The sequence below is a fragment of the Anguilla rostrata genome, chromosome 15 (assembly GCF_018555375.3).
Source record: "Anguilla rostrata isolate EN2019 chromosome 15, ASM1855537v3, whole genome shotgun sequence".
In the NCBI taxonomy this organism is placed as follows: domain Eukaryota; kingdom Metazoa; phylum Chordata; class Actinopteri; order Anguilliformes; family Anguillidae; genus Anguilla; species Anguilla rostrata.
In genome coordinates, this window is record NC_057947.1 from 26,258,013 (window position 1) to 26,275,965 (window position 17,953).

At 49.0% G+C, this 17,953-nt stretch overlaps 1 protein-coding gene across 3 annotated transcripts in view; it reads right to left on the bottom strand.

The window, feature by feature from the left end:
- LOC135240999 (mannosyl-oligosaccharide 1,2-alpha-mannosidase IB-like) overlaps positions 1 to 17,953 on the bottom strand; it is a 97,216-nt gene that overhangs the window by 51,240 nt on the left and 28,023 nt on the right. For all 3 annotated transcript variants that reach the window (XM_064311084.1, XM_064311083.1, XM_064311082.1), the window contains exon 4: positions 6,694 to 6,790. In XM_064311084.1, coding sequence (XP_064167154.1) covers positions 6,694 to 6,790 — 97 coding nt within the window. The remainder of the gene's footprint in view (positions 1 to 6,693; positions 6,791 to 17,953) is intronic.

The window sequence follows — 17,953 nt, forward strand, 5'->3', positions numbered from 1 at the left end:
TCCTCTTTCCCTTTCACACTAACTCCACTCACCTCTCCCTCTTCCCCTTCACACTAACTCTGACTCACACTCTCCCTCTTTCCCCCTCTCATCACTAACTCTGACTCACCACTCATTCACTAACTGACTCCATCACTCTCTTCCCCCTGTCTTCACCTAACCTGACTCACACTCCCTCTTTCCCCCTCTCAGTCACTAACTCTGACTCACACTCTCCCTCTTTCCCCTTCACGCACTAACCTGACTCACATCTCCCTCTTTCCCCCTCTCATCCGACTAACTCTGACTCACACTCTCCTCTTTCCCCCTCTCATCCAGCTAACTCTGACTCACACTCATCCCCTCTTTCCCCTTTACGCACTAACCTGACTCACACACTCCCTCTTTCCCCTCTCATCCCTAACCTGACTCACATCACACTCTTCCTCTTTCCTCTTCTTTCACTAACCTGACTCACCACACCCCTCTTTCCTCCACTCATGCGCTAACTCTGACCCCACACTCTTACTCTCCCCGCTCAGTGATTGCGTGAGATCTCTGCTCACACTAACACATGCTTTTACTTTACCCCTCATAAACGCAACGCTGTGAATCGGACGAATTCTACCGAGGAGACTAACGCTGACTGAATACTTCAGCTCGCATTAGCCTCTTTCCCACATCCAACCCGCTAGGCCGCTAGCCACACTCTCTCTCTTTCCCCCTCTCATCCGCTAACTCTGACTCACACTCTACCTCTTTCCCTCTCATCCGCTAACTCTGACTCACACTCTCCCTCTTACCCCCTCTAATTCACTAACTCTGACTCACACTCTCCCTCTTACCCCCTCTAATTCACTAACTCTGACTCACACTCTCCCTCTTTCCCCCTCTCATTCACTAACTCTGACTCACACTCTCCCTCTTTCCCCCTCTCATCCACTAACTCTGACTCACACTCACACTCTCCCTCTTTCCCCTTTCACGCACTAACCTGACTCACACTCTCCCTCTTTCCCCCTCTCATCCACTAACTCTGACTCACACTCTCCCTCTTTCCCCCTCTCATCCACTAACCCTGACTCACACTCACACTCTCCCTCTTTCCTCCTCTCATCCGCTAACCCTGACTCACACTCACTCTCTTCCTCTTTCCTTCTTTCATCCGCTAACCCTGACTCACACACTCCCTCTTTCCTCCTCTCATGCGCTAACCCTGACTCACACTCTTACTCTCCCTCGCTCAGTGATTGCACTTGTGAGATCTCTGTCAGTCACTTAAACAGGATGATGAATATTTACTGAGGTACCGCGCTGCGATAAACGCAGAGCGGCTGTGAATGGAGGGAATCTACAGAAGGAGACCTAAACGCCTGACTGAATACTTCAGCTCGCATTAGCACTTTCACACACAGGGATGCCAACCACAGGCTAGGCCGCTAGCGCACGAGTCCAGTAAGGCAGAGCTCATATTACTGAGTGCTTCACGTCCCTTTTAATTCCTCATCCAATCGCAGAGTTCATTTACAGAATCAGCAGGCGTGCCCCATATTGACTAACAGGGCGGTTTTACAGCATGGTTGAGCTCCATCTGATTCTGCTGCACGGCACTAAAACCTGAATCACAGAACCCAAATACAGCACCATGGTGTAAAGCAGACTAAACACAGGCGACCCCGTTTGGGTAACAGAATACCTGTATAAACACGTCACAAACAAAGGCCGTGTGTTAGACAGCGAGACTCTTCCATCCTCTCCTCACCTCAGTAGCAGAAACACTGCACCGGATCAATGCGATCTGAGCCCAGGGGAGAGAGTCACACCCAGATCCTTCCTGTTCCAGAAACACGAGCCATCTCCAACCCCGACCGTGACACCGTTCCTTCTGTATTCTGGCCGCACCACACCTCACCGTGACTGTGTTCTTTCCTATGCTTCAACAAACCTGACGATGACCATGTTCCGTTTGCGTGTTTCACCAAATCCGACCATGACTCTGTTCCATTTGTCTGCTTCACCAAACCTGACTATGACCACGCGCTATTTTCTTTTTTACCAAACCTGACCTTGACCGTGTTCCACTTGCCTGTTCCACCAAACCTGATGATGACCATGTTCCATCTGTGTGCTTGACCAAACTTGACCACGACTAATGCCCATCCATACGTTTCACTAAACCTGACCACCCCTGAGAGGAACTGTGAGCAAGGCAGGCTGCTGTTCTGTCCAGTGGGAGCGGCAGAGTTTCACGCGATGAGCTCGAGCTCACTCCCAGACTCAGGCTCAGGCTCAGGCTCAGGCCAGGCCTGTATCCCGTTTCAAGGGCGTTCAGTCAGATATATGCTCTTGACATTTCACTACGTAACATTATTCCCAGGCAAAACCAGCCCATTCAGCATTTAAACTCACCGCGCATTAAGAGCTTAGGCACAAATCCCTGAGATTTCTGCTGCTTGTTTCAGCACCATCGGCCTGTGTTTAAAGCTTCAATTTTGTAGGGAGTGTATTCGATGAAGAGAAGGGGGGGGGGGGGGGGTCGTGGAGGACATCAAGCAGCACACTTCAGTATCTAGTCTGGCCAGTTGAACACGTGCCTGCAGACAGACCCTGCCCTTGTAGGAGACGCTATATAAATAATAACTAAACTTCATTTATATACCACATTTCAAACACTTCAGCGCCATTCAATGTGCTTTACAGAAAAAGTGACAGAAGTAAAAACAGGACAAAAATAAAACAGTAGAATATACATATAAAAATAACAGTTAAATAAATTACTTAATCAGAAATACTAAGAACAATAAGATGGAAGGAACTATTTTGAAATTTAAATTAAAAAGATTAATAATTAAAAAGCTAAAATAAGTTCCTAAGGGAAAGCACATTTAAGGCGCTAGGTCTTTAGATCTCTCTTAAATATATCCACAGATTCAGATGCCCGGAAGAGCCTCATTTTTTCCACGCTGTGGTGAACATCAAAGTGGGAAGAGGAGAGGAGGCTTCAGAGCTTCTCTCTGAGCGGGAACGGTTCCGCAGATGTGGTACACCGCAGAGACAAAACCTGCCACGAGGACGAGGCCTTTTAGGGGCGGTGACACCGCGGCACTTTGAGACGGGCGCTACATCCGGCACATTCTATTTACCGGAACGGTCGAGCGGTCTGGGGAAGAGGAGCGAAGACGGGAGCCCGCAGCTCGGCTGCAGTGTGACTGTCAGCAGGATGGATTACGCCTCCAGTTCACCTCAAACGCTCCCGAATTGTCTTCTTCACTTCCTGCCCTGAAATCCTGCGTTTGTCCTCTATCCCGCAAGTTTGCAGGCATCGCTTCCACTGAGCCGGCCCTGTTTGTTTTAAATGGTTGTAAAAATAGAAAATCGTCTTTGTCTCTCTGTCTCTCCACATCCAGTTGCGTGCAAAGCTTTTTTTTTGCCAGACCCGGCGACGTCTGGCAAAAACAGGCTCCTGCAACGCGGCCTGAATCGGCAACGCCAAATTTGGCGTCTGTCGCTCCGCTCCTCCCTGCCTCAAAAGTAAAGCCGGAAAACTCTGCAGTTCCCTCTGATGCCGGTTTTGTCACTGCTCTCTCAACTTTCCTCAAAATATGTTTGAGATCCGGGCCTGAGGACCGATACGAATGTGACCTACATTGTGATAGAGAATAAAACCGCCTCCAAGAAGAAGCGCTGAGCGCCAGCGAAATGCCTGGAAAGGATGCAGTCCCGTGGGTTCCCTGCATTCCGTAACATTACGAGCAACGGTTTCCATGGTTTTGGTGTACTCGGGCGTTTCCTTCCTGCAGCCTCCCGTAGCTCTCAGACCACAGCGTTCCGGGTCTCGTCACACAGCGGGAGAAACAGAACCCCGCCTAGCGCCGCAAATCAGACTGGCTACCGTGGTGCTGCTCGGGTAACAGCGCAACTGAAAAACACATAGTTCTTTACGGCCCTGTGTTCGACAATGTGACACTGTAACCCCCCCCCCCCCCATTCCTACAGCGGTAAGAATGTGCCAGAATCAGGGGGTTGTCACCACATCCAGTTGGTGGTGACATCCACCAATGGAAGCCACTTTGCCAACCTATCACCAAACCTAAGCATGTGCCCAACTTGTGCTTCACCACTCTAGACTGACTGCACGCCTGTAGTGTTCTACACCAATCCAGACCGCCTGCACACATGTAGTCTTCTTCACCAAACTAGACTGTGACTGCATCCCACTACTGTTCTACACCAAAGCTTCCCTTTGTGAACAAAACAAAGACTGAATAACAATGGGAGCTAAACAGTGACGTGACCAGAGAAACAGGAGAGAGGAAAGGGTTACAGGCTGAAAGATTACCCATAAGCCCCTAGTCAGCTCCAGTTACCCACTTTGGAGGGGCAGACAGGGAGGCTGTAATTTCAGACTCCAGCACTGACATGTTTACCCACATGTCTTGAGGAACACAGTATTGTTGCTTCACCACCGAGTGGGGAGCTGGATCAAATTACACCGACAACAAACCCACCCCTAACGCAATTCTATCATTTCACTCCAATCATTTTTTATTTGATTACACGTACAGCAGGCTAGCAGCTGATGTCCAAACATTTGAGACGCATTTCAACACGCAGCCTTGAAAGGAAGCACGAAACGAGATCACGAGCAGTTGCTCATGGGATTGCGTGGGAGTGTCCAACGCAGTTTCAACGAACGCTGAAAGCAGACACACCTCATCATTATATGCAGAACTGTGGGGCAGCCAGACACCGTGGAAATCTATCTCTTCGCCGCCTGACACACAACCCATAATACATCTCCACCGACCAGCTATCAATCACGGCTCAATTTCAGCTTCTCCGTACAGAAGACGCCGCGGAACAGCACGCTCCATCCTGAAGCTCCGCCCCCGCCACACGCTATTCTTCACGCCCAAGACAAATTGATGGGGCTCCGGCACTAAAAGACCCTGATCTATATCCAAACGGCGCCGTTTCAAACCGATTGCTCTCTCAACGGCGCGTCACGGGCTAGAACACAGTTGTGCTTCTGCGGATGCAATCAAGGAAAAGCAACTAGGCTAACCGTCTGGAGCGCGTGCGAAGTTAACAGCACAGGGCTAGCAATCCCCACCGTTTCAAGAAGAGAATAAGGAAAGCTGTAAATCAGATGAAATTTCTCAGGTGATGACAGCAAGAGTTCAAACACACATGAAAGGGCGATCATCTGCTGACTGGACCCCAGTAACCCGGCTGGCATGAAATGTCCTTACAATGTTACCGGAATGTTTTGTCAACGTTATAACATTGCCACTACACGGCAGCAACATTGTGAGAATGTTTTGTGTTAGCTGGGAACACGTTTTAATATCCAGGCATTCAAACGGAATAGGACTGATGGCATGTCTATGCACCTGTAGCTTAACGCGTAAACTTCTCAGCTTTAAGTACGAACGGAAAACACCTTCCATCTCTGCTTTGCCTCCTCTCTTATTTGTCCATCAATGTCTGTAATCAATAATGACTCTGCAGAGCAGTGTCCATCACTGTCTGTAATCAATAATGACCATTCAAAGCAATGTCCATCACTGTCTGAAATCAATAATGACCATTCAAAGCAATGTCCATCACTGTCTGTAATCAATAATGACAGTCAGCAGAGCAGTGTCAATCACTGTCTGTAATCAAGAATGACCATTCAGAGCAGTGTCCATCACTATCTGTAATCAATATTGACAGTCAGCAGAGCAGTGTCAATCACTGTCTGTAATCAATAATGACCATTCAAAGCAATGTCCATCACTGTCTGTAATCAATAATGACCATTCAAAGCAATGTCCATCACTGTCTGTAATCAAGAATGACCATGCAGAGCAGTGTCCATAACTATCTGTAATCAATAATGACAGTCAGCAGAGCAGTGTCAATCACTGTCTGTAATCAATAAAGACCATGCAGAAGTGTCCATCACTGTCTGTAATCAAGAATGACCATTCAGAGCAGTGTCCATCACTGTCTGTAATCAATAATGACCAAGCAGAACAGTTTCCATCACTGTCTGTAATCAATAAAGACCATGGAGGAGAACAGATTCCCTCACTGTACTGGGAGTTCATCCACAGCACTGAGAGAAAGTCTTATCAATTATGAAGGAATAACCGCTAGATATGATTAGAGCAAATGGAAAAATTCCACCCCAGCAGTCCTGCCCAGCTCCCACCCCCCCCCCCCTCCCCCTACCAACCACGTCATACCACTGAAAATCCCTAAAATAGAATCACTGCACAGAATCTCGTCCAGAATTCATAATTAAACAACACTTGCAGAATCACAGCCAATTTGTTCGACTCCACACTCCGATTTTCAGCACGCGAGATCCCCACACTACCCCCACCCACACACATACGCGGTCACCCTACCTTTATGCTAGGCAACAGTTGTAGCACTAGCCTGCTCAGGGGATGGGGGATGGGGGATGGAGAACGTGTTGTGCCTCATCGCAGCCATTACTACATTTGCATTTGAGCCATTTATCAGACGCTCCATAGTGAATTATATCCACAGTGACTTACACAACTTTAGCATTGTCACATAGAGTCCATTTGTACAGTTGGATATATACTGGAGCAGTTCAGGTTAAGTAACCTTGAGCAGGGCGCTACAGCAGTGTCCTACCTGGGAATCAAACCTGCAAACATTAGGCTGCAGACCCAGGCCCTTGCCCACTTCACTCACCGAAGATGTTGGTGGAATGTCCTTTCTTGGCGAGGGGCTTGAGCTCGTTGTGGCCCCACCCGTACTGCCTGTAGCTGTCCCACGCGTGCTTCATCATCTGAAATGAACACACACACACACACACACACACACAAGGTCAATAAACCCTCCCTGATCCACGTCCCAAAAACCGAACACCCTGCAGTTAGGATGAGCACGCCCAGGGGACCGCCTCCCTCTTCCTACCTCAGCGATTCAGACAGCATGTGGACCGTGCATCAGTCTGAGGCTGTGATAAAGGAAATGTCACCGCTGATCTACAATGCATTTCCCCAAAACAAGTTTCCTCCAATTTGCAATTTGGGGCTGTTGCCTGAAGTGCCAGCCCTTTAATGGGCCATTAATTAGCAATATATTTCAGCTTCTTCCACCGTAGCATTTGGCTGTTGTAAAACTCAATATAACTGTTTATATATTTTTGCGACGAGCTACGTTTATTTGAACAAGCGACAGTCGTCCTTATTCAGGGTGACTGCTAATGTGCAGACGTTCTGCAAGCTGTCAGAGCTGGCATGCCACGCTTGAGGGTACTCCAGGAATGTCCTATACCAGATGTACAGCGGTTACTCTCTGAATATAAAATATCTCTTTTATGCTTCACTTGTACCCAGAACTACTTAAATAGCCAACATTTCACACGTTTACCTATCTCACAGCAAGAAGCTTCACAAGTCACAGTCACAACTTCCAGTCACAAGTCCAGTTCCCTCAGCTCTACACTGCAAACCAGTTTTAGCTCTACATTACACACAGCCATAAATTTAAGAAAATAAATGAGCACGTCAAAACTCACAGTCCAGTTTGGGCAAACATGCCTAATTGAGTAATTAGCCTAGCTGAAGCACTTATTGTAAATGAGCATTTCAGCCACTGTGGAAGTGCTTTCAGACTGTAAAGAGTGAAGGAAGTTGAATTTCAGACCCTTCCAGACAAAGGCACTGTTTAGGCCACAATGAAGCAGTCATTCCTCAAAGCAGATGAGAGGTCCTCTGAAACCATTCACTGTAACGGCATCCAATCAACATCCATTGTTCCTTTAACGTCTCTGTGCTGCTGCTGAGGATGAGACAATGAGCGGCTTTTTGTCCACACTTTCACGTTAAAGCCTGTCTGATGTCATTGTGGGGACGCATCCTCTCAAGAGCTGCAGTAACACCGTTTGTTGGATGCGTGGGCCCCCACCAGCTCAGACTTAACAAATAAACAACGTCGGGATTGTTTATTTCTCTGTGTGATCTTTCACAACTACGAGTGAGACACTGCGGTACATTACAACAGATACAACTGCCAGCGACTGACATCTACAGGCATTCTACATCTAAAGGAAACGGGTGTAGACAGATCGGTTATGTCCTCGAATGCTGACGTCATTTGCTGTATGTGTATACGGAACAGAGCGTGTGCAATTACAGGAAAAACACACAGAAGAGACCGTGTCCGATTATGGGAATACAAAAGGGCGCACTGGGCTCAGGAGAGAGAGTGTATGATTACCGCAAACAGACGCCACCGAGCGTGTGCAATTTGAGGGAAGCCGGAGAAGGAGACGGTGGGGCTGGGTCGAGATCGACACCGTGCACTTACTGCATGATTATGAGCGAGCCGCGTCTTTCCCTGCAGCAGCCGTTTCCTACGGACCAGCTGCCGCTGTGTTTTATTTTTCAGCGCTAACCGAATTAGCTGCGCTATTAATACACACCGCACAAACAACAGCACACACGGAGACTCGCGTATCAGCTAGTTATTACCTTGGCTTTGATCCTCTGCTTGCTCAGCCAGGGCATGAAGCAACAAACAAAAATAACAGTTCAGACAAACACAAATCAGGTCTCAGACTAAACCCAAAATCAGCGCTGAGCCCATCCCAAACCAGCTTCAGGACCAAACACAAACTATCTCCCAGACCAAAACCCAAATCTGATTCAGAACCAAACCCAAACTAGCGCCCCAACCAAACCTCAAATCAGATTCAGGATCAAACCCAAATTAGCCCCCTGACCAAACCCAAAACCTGATTCAGAACCAAACCCAAACCAGCTTCCAGACCAAATCCAATGTGCATACACAGCTGTTTACAAACAGTTCTCAGACTAATGTTCATCCCTCCTCCCAAACTTCTCCTACACCAATTTCGCAACCAGCTTTGAGTCCAGAAAGACCACCTCCATAGCGGCACTGTGCCAATTCAGCTTCAACCTTTTAGTTTGTTCCAAAAACATGTTCTGGACCATTACATTTTTTCAATAGAGGCCATGAAACACAGCATGCCGGTACAGCAACACATCACTGCAAACATCTTCCAGAAGCTCTGAAAGTTTCTTTGTCATAATCAAATTGTCAACTTGAGATGTTACTGCTACATAATTATGGATAAGTATGAATTACTACATTTCTTACAGGTACAATATTCTATAATATATATGTCCATGTACACCTACACCCTTTTGCTACAACACGCACAAATGAACTGTAAAAGTATGACAGATAGTAAAGCAGTCCCCAGTGCATTGCACAGGGCTTAAAAACCTGTAGACTGGCCATCAATGGGAGATCGGTGGATGGCAGGATAAAAGTGCTTCCCTCGTTTTCAGTGTCAGTGCACAGAAGAGACCAGACTGACTTTTACCATTTGAAATATCTGTCGCTCAGATAAAGGGCCTGTTCCCTGAAATTCCCATAACCCTGCAGTGTGAAGGGCGGGGGCAAAGGGGAGTGTCTTCTTCTGCCCAGCCGTGTTCCACTCTGATGTCACACACGACTCACAAAGGGTCAGACAAGTTTAGAAAAACGCTGGGTTTTTAAAAGCGGACTGGGAATTTCACAAGGTCTCCATTTTGGCTGCGTCTTTCGTCCTCTTTCTTTAAAGTTTAACAGCTTCTTTCCATTGCTCTCTCTCTCAGACTCATGGTCTTTCTCTCTCTAGCTCTCCCTCTCTGTGAAAACGATTACTGCGGCTCAGTCCAGACACCACAGCCTCCTCTGGGCTGGAGTCCCACCAATCCGACGGCGAAATGTGAATAAATTAGCCGAGGCCCAAACGGAGGCCAGGCCTCTGCAAACTTCATGACAGAGAGAAGTTAATTACTGTGGCCCTCCTCTCTGGAGCTGACTGCTGTTAATATCCGGCTAAAGATTCATTCATTAAGTTTCGACCTTCGTGTCTCCTCCTGTAGGGCTGACAGGCGGGGTCCTTAGTCGCGGGAGAGATCGCTATCGAGGATGAGTCCTCTGGGTCACAATCCAGGAGGAGCACCCAGGCCCTGTTAACTCCATCACCCACAGTAGCCGTGCGCTTGGTGAGGCTGACCATACAAAACGGGCAAGCATCACCACGACGGGCGGAAAGATTTCCTATGAGGCACAGAAACGAATCCTGGCTTTGCCTCCATCTGGAGCGCGTTTCTGGCGCGTTTCTTTCCCCCCCCTCTCATCCGCGGGCATTAGGGGGCTTTACGAGCGGAAGCTGCTGATGTGTGGGAAATGCTTCACGAAGGACTGGGAGGCATTAGTCCCCCCGTACCGCCTCATTTTCCACACCGCGCGTCTGCGGACCGCGGGGCCAACGCCCTTTTAAATCGCACCGGCCCGTTTGGATTCCTTTCCCGAGAGGCGAGCGGCGGGCGGATCGAGTCTAGAGAACGGGGCGGGGCGCTGACGTTCACGGCGGCTCGTAATCTCTCAGTACCATTTTTGATAATCACACACCGGCTGAGACCAATCCCCGTTTTATTAGCAAGTGGGATAAACACACGTCTGTTAGAAACATCCCCCCGCCCCCAAGCATTTCCACGTCTGTTACATCCGATCGGCAGTTCCCCGATATGTAAGCCTATACGTTTCCAATCACTTAGCATTTTCTTGAGTATGTGTTGCGTAGTTTACACCAGCTCTCCCCATACATACATCCATTACTAACCAATCAGCATTCGTCGATTAAAATGCGTTTTTATTATACACCAATCGGCATTCTCCCTGTATTTACATTACAGATCAGGGTTCCTGCAGAATTAGCGCATCTACAAGATAGCACCTCCTCACTATTAATAGCACCTCCTCACTATTAATAGCACCTCCTCACTATTAAGAGCATCTCCTCACTATTAATAGCACCTCCTCAGTATTTATAAAACGTGACAAAGTGTTTCTGTGTTAAATGAACACGACTTCTGATATGTTCGCTACATATTCCTTAACGTTGTTTTTTTTTGCTCCTGCCAAGAGGCACTAATAAGGCAAATTCTGCAACTATTCCGTGGGATAAATATACCATTCAGAAAGCAAAATTATAATGGGAATGAGGTAGTTAACCAAGACCTCATTTATTACCGCAGACAAAGTTTTAAATGAGAAGATTTTCTAATCCATCCCTGAAATGGGTTTGGAGGCTGGCCAAAAACTGCAATACAGAAAAGAATCTGAAAGAGGGGTTCAGTATGCCAGTGTGTGTGTGTGTGTGTGTGTGTGTCCTTGTATACTGCAGAGTGTATGGAATGTAAAAGCAGGGGCACATCTTGTATTTTGTAATCTTTGAGTAACAAGGATCATACCTGCATAGGTAACTGAGTTAAAAACTGTGTTTTTTCCCCCAAGAATACAAACTTCAGGCAACGCTGGTAAATCTGGGCTCTTTTATATTTCTCAGTGTTTTCGTTGTTCTACTGGACGCATGGGAGGCTGAAATCTGTAACAGCAGCTGTCCGTGACTGCGGTGTAAATATTTTATTTGAGGAGGAAGACGATAGGACGACAGCTGTGATAAAAGGCTACGCCTGCCGTGCAGTCGGACTGATAACGCGTCCGGGGAACCAGGTCGAGCCACGCTGACCTTCACAGTGGCCCTTCTCTGTCCCAGCATGCACAGGGTGGGAATAAGACTGGCAGCGCTATTACACTCGCCTTGAGCTGTCCCTTACACACACACACACCCCTGTATCACATAGAAGGGAGGCTTTTTACCCAAGATGCACTCAATTACTACTGCCTGGCAAACATAAGACCTTATTTACCCCTGAATATTATAGCCTGGTGGGCATTCGTGCCTTCGGCTATTGCTGCCTGACAGGCGTAAGACCCTATATACGTATACATATCATAACCTGCCAGGCATTTATTTAACCCAAAGTTTAGCCTGGCTGGCCCTTTTCACTGAACATTACAGCCTGGCAGGCATTTAGCCCTTATTTACCCTTGAATGTTATAGCTTGGCAGTTATTTGGCCCATATACATGCCTGAATATTACCGCTTAGCAATTGGGCCTTCCGTACCTGCTTAACGTTACAGTTTGAACAAAGCTCGAGCCGGCCCCCCTTCCCATGCAGCCGAGACGCGGGTGAACCGCGCGGCGAGAATTTACATTCGTGGCATTAGCATGTAAAAGCACGCTCCGAGCTGTTCTCTTCCGAGTTAACAACGTGAATAAAAATGGCTCTTGATATAAACATAGTTTATGAAGCCTGACGCGCGCGAGGTTGCCGGGGCAGCGCGGGCGAGAGGAAGGTCATATGCAAATTCATCTGTCACGGCCGCGCTCCATTTCGATGCTGCTGGCGGCAGGAAAACAGGCTCTCTTCATTTGAGGACTGAAGGCTATTCCCCAGACGCGGGGAAGGCGAAGGTACCCGCAGCGAACGCACGCTGCATTTCTTCATTACGCGCGAATCAAAATATGCAAATGCGGTCCTTTAAATTTATGTTGACTATATTTTTATAGTTTCCTAGGCCCGTCTCGCAAAAACCTGTTCCTCCGGCAGTGGCCGTACCTTTAATGTGTCTGTTATCAAATTCCATAAATAAGATATGGATCTTTAATGGAGCCATAAAGCTCGGTGTCTTGCAGACGTACTCTTTGAAGGGAATAAGGTGTCATAGCCTGGGACTTCAACTGCCAGTTACCCAACACAAACTGCACACCGCAACAACAAAAGAAAATGTTTCTGAAATGCTATTTTATGTCAGTTCTGTGATTTTTTCAAAAAGAAAACGATAATAGTACGCAATATATATTATTGTAAATTGGCATGCTATCATTATATCATACTATTTATTTCAGAAACGAATCTGAATAGGCCTATGTATATTACTGAATGTACTAAAATGTCCTTGTAGTCAACTATCCTAAACAAACCAACTTAACTTTTTTTTGTTCCCTAAATTCTTATGACTGCCCCCCTCACCTCAAGGTTTCTCAGCAAGAGACAGATGACATACAGATCGTGCTTGGGTCCTCTGTTTAAATAGGGTCTACCCATATGGCACACTCCTGTTCCAGCCTCACTATGAGAGATAGTGTAACACTTTACCCATGAGCCTCCGGGGAGGAGTCCAGCCCCACAGCTAGTGGGCCTCAGTTTTTAAACAGTGTGGCGGCTGACCTACTTCCACGCAGTAGGGCCGAACGCAACCGCATTCATCACCCGTCCGACCGCCCCCCCGAGACCAAACCGCCAGTGACCCCCCACAGCGCGGGTCAAAGCGATGTTCCAACTCGCTCCTCTTCACCCATCAATCGCAGAAACACCCGATCAGGGAGGCTGCCCCAGGGGCTCCTGAACGAAGCCCGCCCCACAGCCTAAATACTGGCACCGGCAAACAGAACACAGCCTTCATTTCAACCCTGTAACCGTGGAAACTTCTCACTTTGAGGCCTAAAAGCCCTTCCTTTAAGAACGAACTGGTTTTATTTGTGTGATAGGCAGAGCCCCTTGTCCAAAGCAGGTTGGTTGATGGAGATGCACGTTTGCTGAAAGCCCTCGTTGAACCTGGCGAGGAACATGGTGCCAGAAGCTTGCACGCAACACTTCAGCGCTTTCCTGCAGAACGTACTCCTGAGGCTCGGCCCATTCCCTAAGCTGCTCTCTCACCGCACAGATTAGAAACAATAACATACACTGCAAAAAACCTGTGTGCATACACACGACACACTGAAAGCAGCCATTCACATGTACATGACACTTTAAAATGCCCTGCGCATGACCATGACACACTTTAAAATGCCCAGGGTGCACTCACACGGGGTAGCGAGTGCATGCGTATGGAAACTGCCCAGTGTGAGAGAGCGAATAGGGTAGACCTACTGACAGAGTGTGTGTCTGTGCCTGTGTGTGCCTGCTCATGTACGTGTGTGTCCGTGTCTGTGAGATATACAGTTACACAGTGATATACTCAGCATTAACCCCAGTAAGCAGCGATAGCATCTCTTCAGCTCTAGTCCACAGGCTCCTCAAACAGGTGGCCTTTCCACATACGGGGAGAACACAGCAGCACTGGCAGGGCTGGGAAAGGCTTCAGCACGTCTGCGAGAGCGATGCGTAGCCGGACGGACAGTTATACCGCCACGGAACTCCACGCCGAGGATTTACTCCACGGGACCCGCGTTAGAAACCCCCTTTTTACCCGAGAGGGGCATCGAGGAGGCGAAACTGCGGAAGGCCATTAATCAGAGCCGCTCGCTCGGCGCTAAATCTGAACCCGTCCGCCTCTCACCGCCCCGCGCAGTGACAGCAGAACGCGGCCAGCGGCGTGCGTTTAACGCCGGGCGCGCAGTAAATTAGAAGCGCGGTCGCGCGGAACAAACGCGGCCCCGCGCTACGCGTTCTGCGACCGCGGCGAGACGGAAACGGCGCCCTCGGGGAGGAGATATATCCGCGCCTCGCCGCTTTCCCTTCGTCGCGCGCAGTCACGAAGGACGAGGCGTTTCGCGGATGCGCAGTTTGGAGCGTAAAGAACATCGCTTTGCCGTTACGTAGCTTCGCATACGCACCCACAGCAGATTTTTTTTTACAGTGCAGACAATATGCTTTTGTTTTGTGGGCATTATTCACACACTGCAACCTCAAGTGACAAAGACGGACCGCGCATCACTGCGACGATCAGCCTCTGTAGCTTGCACAGCGATGCACTCAAAGCCATGCGGAGGTCATCTCAGCCACCTGTGACCAGCGAGAGAGACGCGTAAACATGTTTCCTGGCAGTCATGGCGGATGACCGCGGGCTCGGTCAGCGAGCTCTGATCGGTGTGTACACAGCTGCGCGGGCCCGCTAACGACCCCCACGATCTGCACCCGGAGCCGTTTCACACGTTCACCCGACGGACGAATGACACGTGTGCCGCAAGCGCCGCCAACGTTTCGCACAAGCGCGCCGTTCCAGGTCAGCCGATGGCGCGCGCGGGATTCAGTCCTGCACAGGTACCACGGCAACGACTGGAGCGCAAACCTGGAGGAGTGAGGTGCTGGGGGCGCCTCTTCCTCTCCGTCAGCTCTCCGTACCTTCCACTTCACCAGCCATGCGCTAATTAAACAAACTCATTAGACTGGAGTGCCACTGGAGCACGCGGCAGCATCTGTGAGGATGGTCCATGTGTTCATCTCCACGCTGTTTTTGAGACTGAGGAACATGGCTGCCTCCATCTCCACACTGTTCTACAGACTGTAAGGAACAAGGCTGCCTTCATCTCCACACTGTAAGGAACATGGGTGCCTTCATCTCTACACTGTTCTATAGATGGTACAAACAGATGAGAATGAAAGGAGCTGACACTCTCCACCCAGTTCTTCAAACACACTGCAGCCGTTCGGTCTCGCCAAATGAGGGCTTGCCTGGTGCAGAGACAGAGGCTCTGCTGCAAACAAACAGCAGCAGCCAAAGCAAAACTACACAGCGTATAAATATCTCCCGCCTCATAATCGCCCGTAACTCTGTTGTTCCGTCCCTCTGAGGAAGCCCCAGCCCTTCAGTGCCGCGAGAACGCGCCCCGCTGTCCCCCCGACTCACACGCGGACGGCTAAGGGCACGGGCGACCTGCCGAAAGCGCCGCCCGGCCAGGCAAACTGCGCAGAGGCACCAAAGGGGAAGGAGCGTAATGACTTTCATAACGTCGGCGCCTCCAGCTCTGCTGCTCTCCAGCGGGGCTGCAGCGGCGCATGCTTAAATAGAGGCCGTCTCCGGCCCCACGCCGGTCACTCTGTGAGCACGCTCCCGCTCCCGCGTCGGGGTCTGCAGCTAAAACGCCGCCCCTGAGCCCCCAGCCCGCACCGAAGCCTTCAGGCACGACTCCCAGGGGAACTCTGCAGGACCAGCTAACACTCCATGGTGAGAAGGTTACTCTGGAGAAATTAATCAAATTTTAATCAAATGACAATTAAACAAAATATGAAACGTTACATTTAACAAGGTTTCGAGTCTAAGGTGAAGAGATACTTCACTGCGAAAAGAAACCAAAAAAAACAACCAAAAGTGCAGTCAAAAAAAGGACTGCACTGCACAACAAAAGAAGTGATGTAATGGCAAAGCCATTCTTTTGGTGAATGTACTGTGGCCAAAAAAACTAAGCTGCTGATGAATGATCACCTGGTACATTTTAAATCAATACATGTTTCTCAATTAAGCAGGATGAGTCCAGCCAGAACAAGAACCTATGAGGAGACAGGGCTATACCTCTCTGCTGTCTGTCTGCCACACGGTGGTGTTTTTGAGGACACAGTTCCGCCTGTTTCAGTTGACGCTGTGTGCTCGCTTGCGTACGGCTGCCGTAGTTACGGTCTCCAAGGAGAGACGCAGGTGATCTATTTCTCCATCTCCCTGAGAATCATTTCATTATCTGCACAGGGTACACAAGCAGCCAGCCCGCCCTCAATATTCCTGCATTTTCCAGGGCAACTCGCACAGAACCCCAGGCCAGGGACTGGTGATGCGTTTCAGCAACACTGCCGAGCGCATCGAACCGCCAGCCGAGATTTCTGAAGATCATGCACTGATGACATCACTCAAGACTGGTCTGTTGACAATAAAGGCAACCGGTCTCCGGTCTGTTAAGGGGAAGTAACCCTCAATCAAATCCCGTACTCACATCTCACATCTCACTAATCCTGCAACAGGAAGAACATCCCCTGTGCCAACTTTAAAAACATCAAGACTAAATATACAAGGTCTTAATAGGCATGGGAGCAGGGGAGCTGCAAATAGCAAAGAAATTCTTCGAGGGAAATATGCTGTCTTAACAAAAATAAGTCCCCAAAGGACACAGAGGTAAGAGCCAAAGGGTCTGCTATTGTATCAGCTCAATTTTACAAGAGATACGGCCTACGACTGCATTGTTACAAAGACTGCAGCTCGATCCCATTTAACATATCCAATTGGCTGCTTTCTATGTTCAGCCATCGATTTTAATGAGAAGCCATATTCCAGTAATTGCATTTCTGTGAAACTGGCACTCTGGAGGAGGGTGCAAATTGTCAGCTGCCGTGACAGCGTCACGAGAGTCCCATAATTCTGCCCAGGGAGAAACCTGTGAGCACTCAGGCCCTTCCGGAAGCACTCATCCCTCACAAATACCCCCGGGGTTTTCCGGAGGGGAGAAAACTACTCCCGGACAGGGTGGACCGAGCAGCCGGATCCGTCTCCGGCTGTCTCTTGACTTGACAGCTGGGAGTCAGAACTGCAATCTCAGTAAAAACACACTATACATGTTTTAGAGAGACGAGGTTCAGGGCTAGCTGTGTCTGCCAGCCCGGCAATACAGTGAATCCTGCCTTTGCTGTATCTGTTAAGGGTTTTGTGCTGTTGATGACAAGGCACTGCCTTAGTCTGCTGTATCGGGTACATCAATGTTTAACCGTTTCAAAATGGAGCCTCATCTGCTGGCAAAGCATTTTATTTCTCTTACTAAACCAGGATGAGCCCAGCAAGAATAAGAGCTTCTGATTGGTGCTTCATGGAGCCCATGAGGAGACAGGACTACTGCTTTCTGGTGTCTGCCTGCTGCATGGTGGTGTTGTTAGGGACACGGCCCTGTCAGTTTTATGCGATGTGCCGTGTTTGCGCGCAGCTGTTGTACTGTCGGTCTCTAAGGAGGGACGCAGGTGATCTCTCCTCCTCCACGTCGCTCAGAACCAGTTCATTATCCATTTCATTATCTGGGTTGCCATGCCGTCGATTCAAAAACAAGGCAAATTAGTCTGGCTAGGCGGTCCTCGAACTGCACATCCTGGGACACCCATACAGAACCTGTGACTATGTACGGGATAAGTCCTTCAACATCGAGCCTGCTAAAGGACCTGGGACTCAGGCTAGCAAGAGATTTCTGGAAGTCATACTGTGATGACATCGCTCATCATTGGACTGCTGAGGTGGCCAGCTCGCATTGACTGGTGACTTGTGAAACCGGGACAAAGCCACTCAGAACCAGCCTAAAACTGACGGCAGCCAATTAGAGGAGTGTCA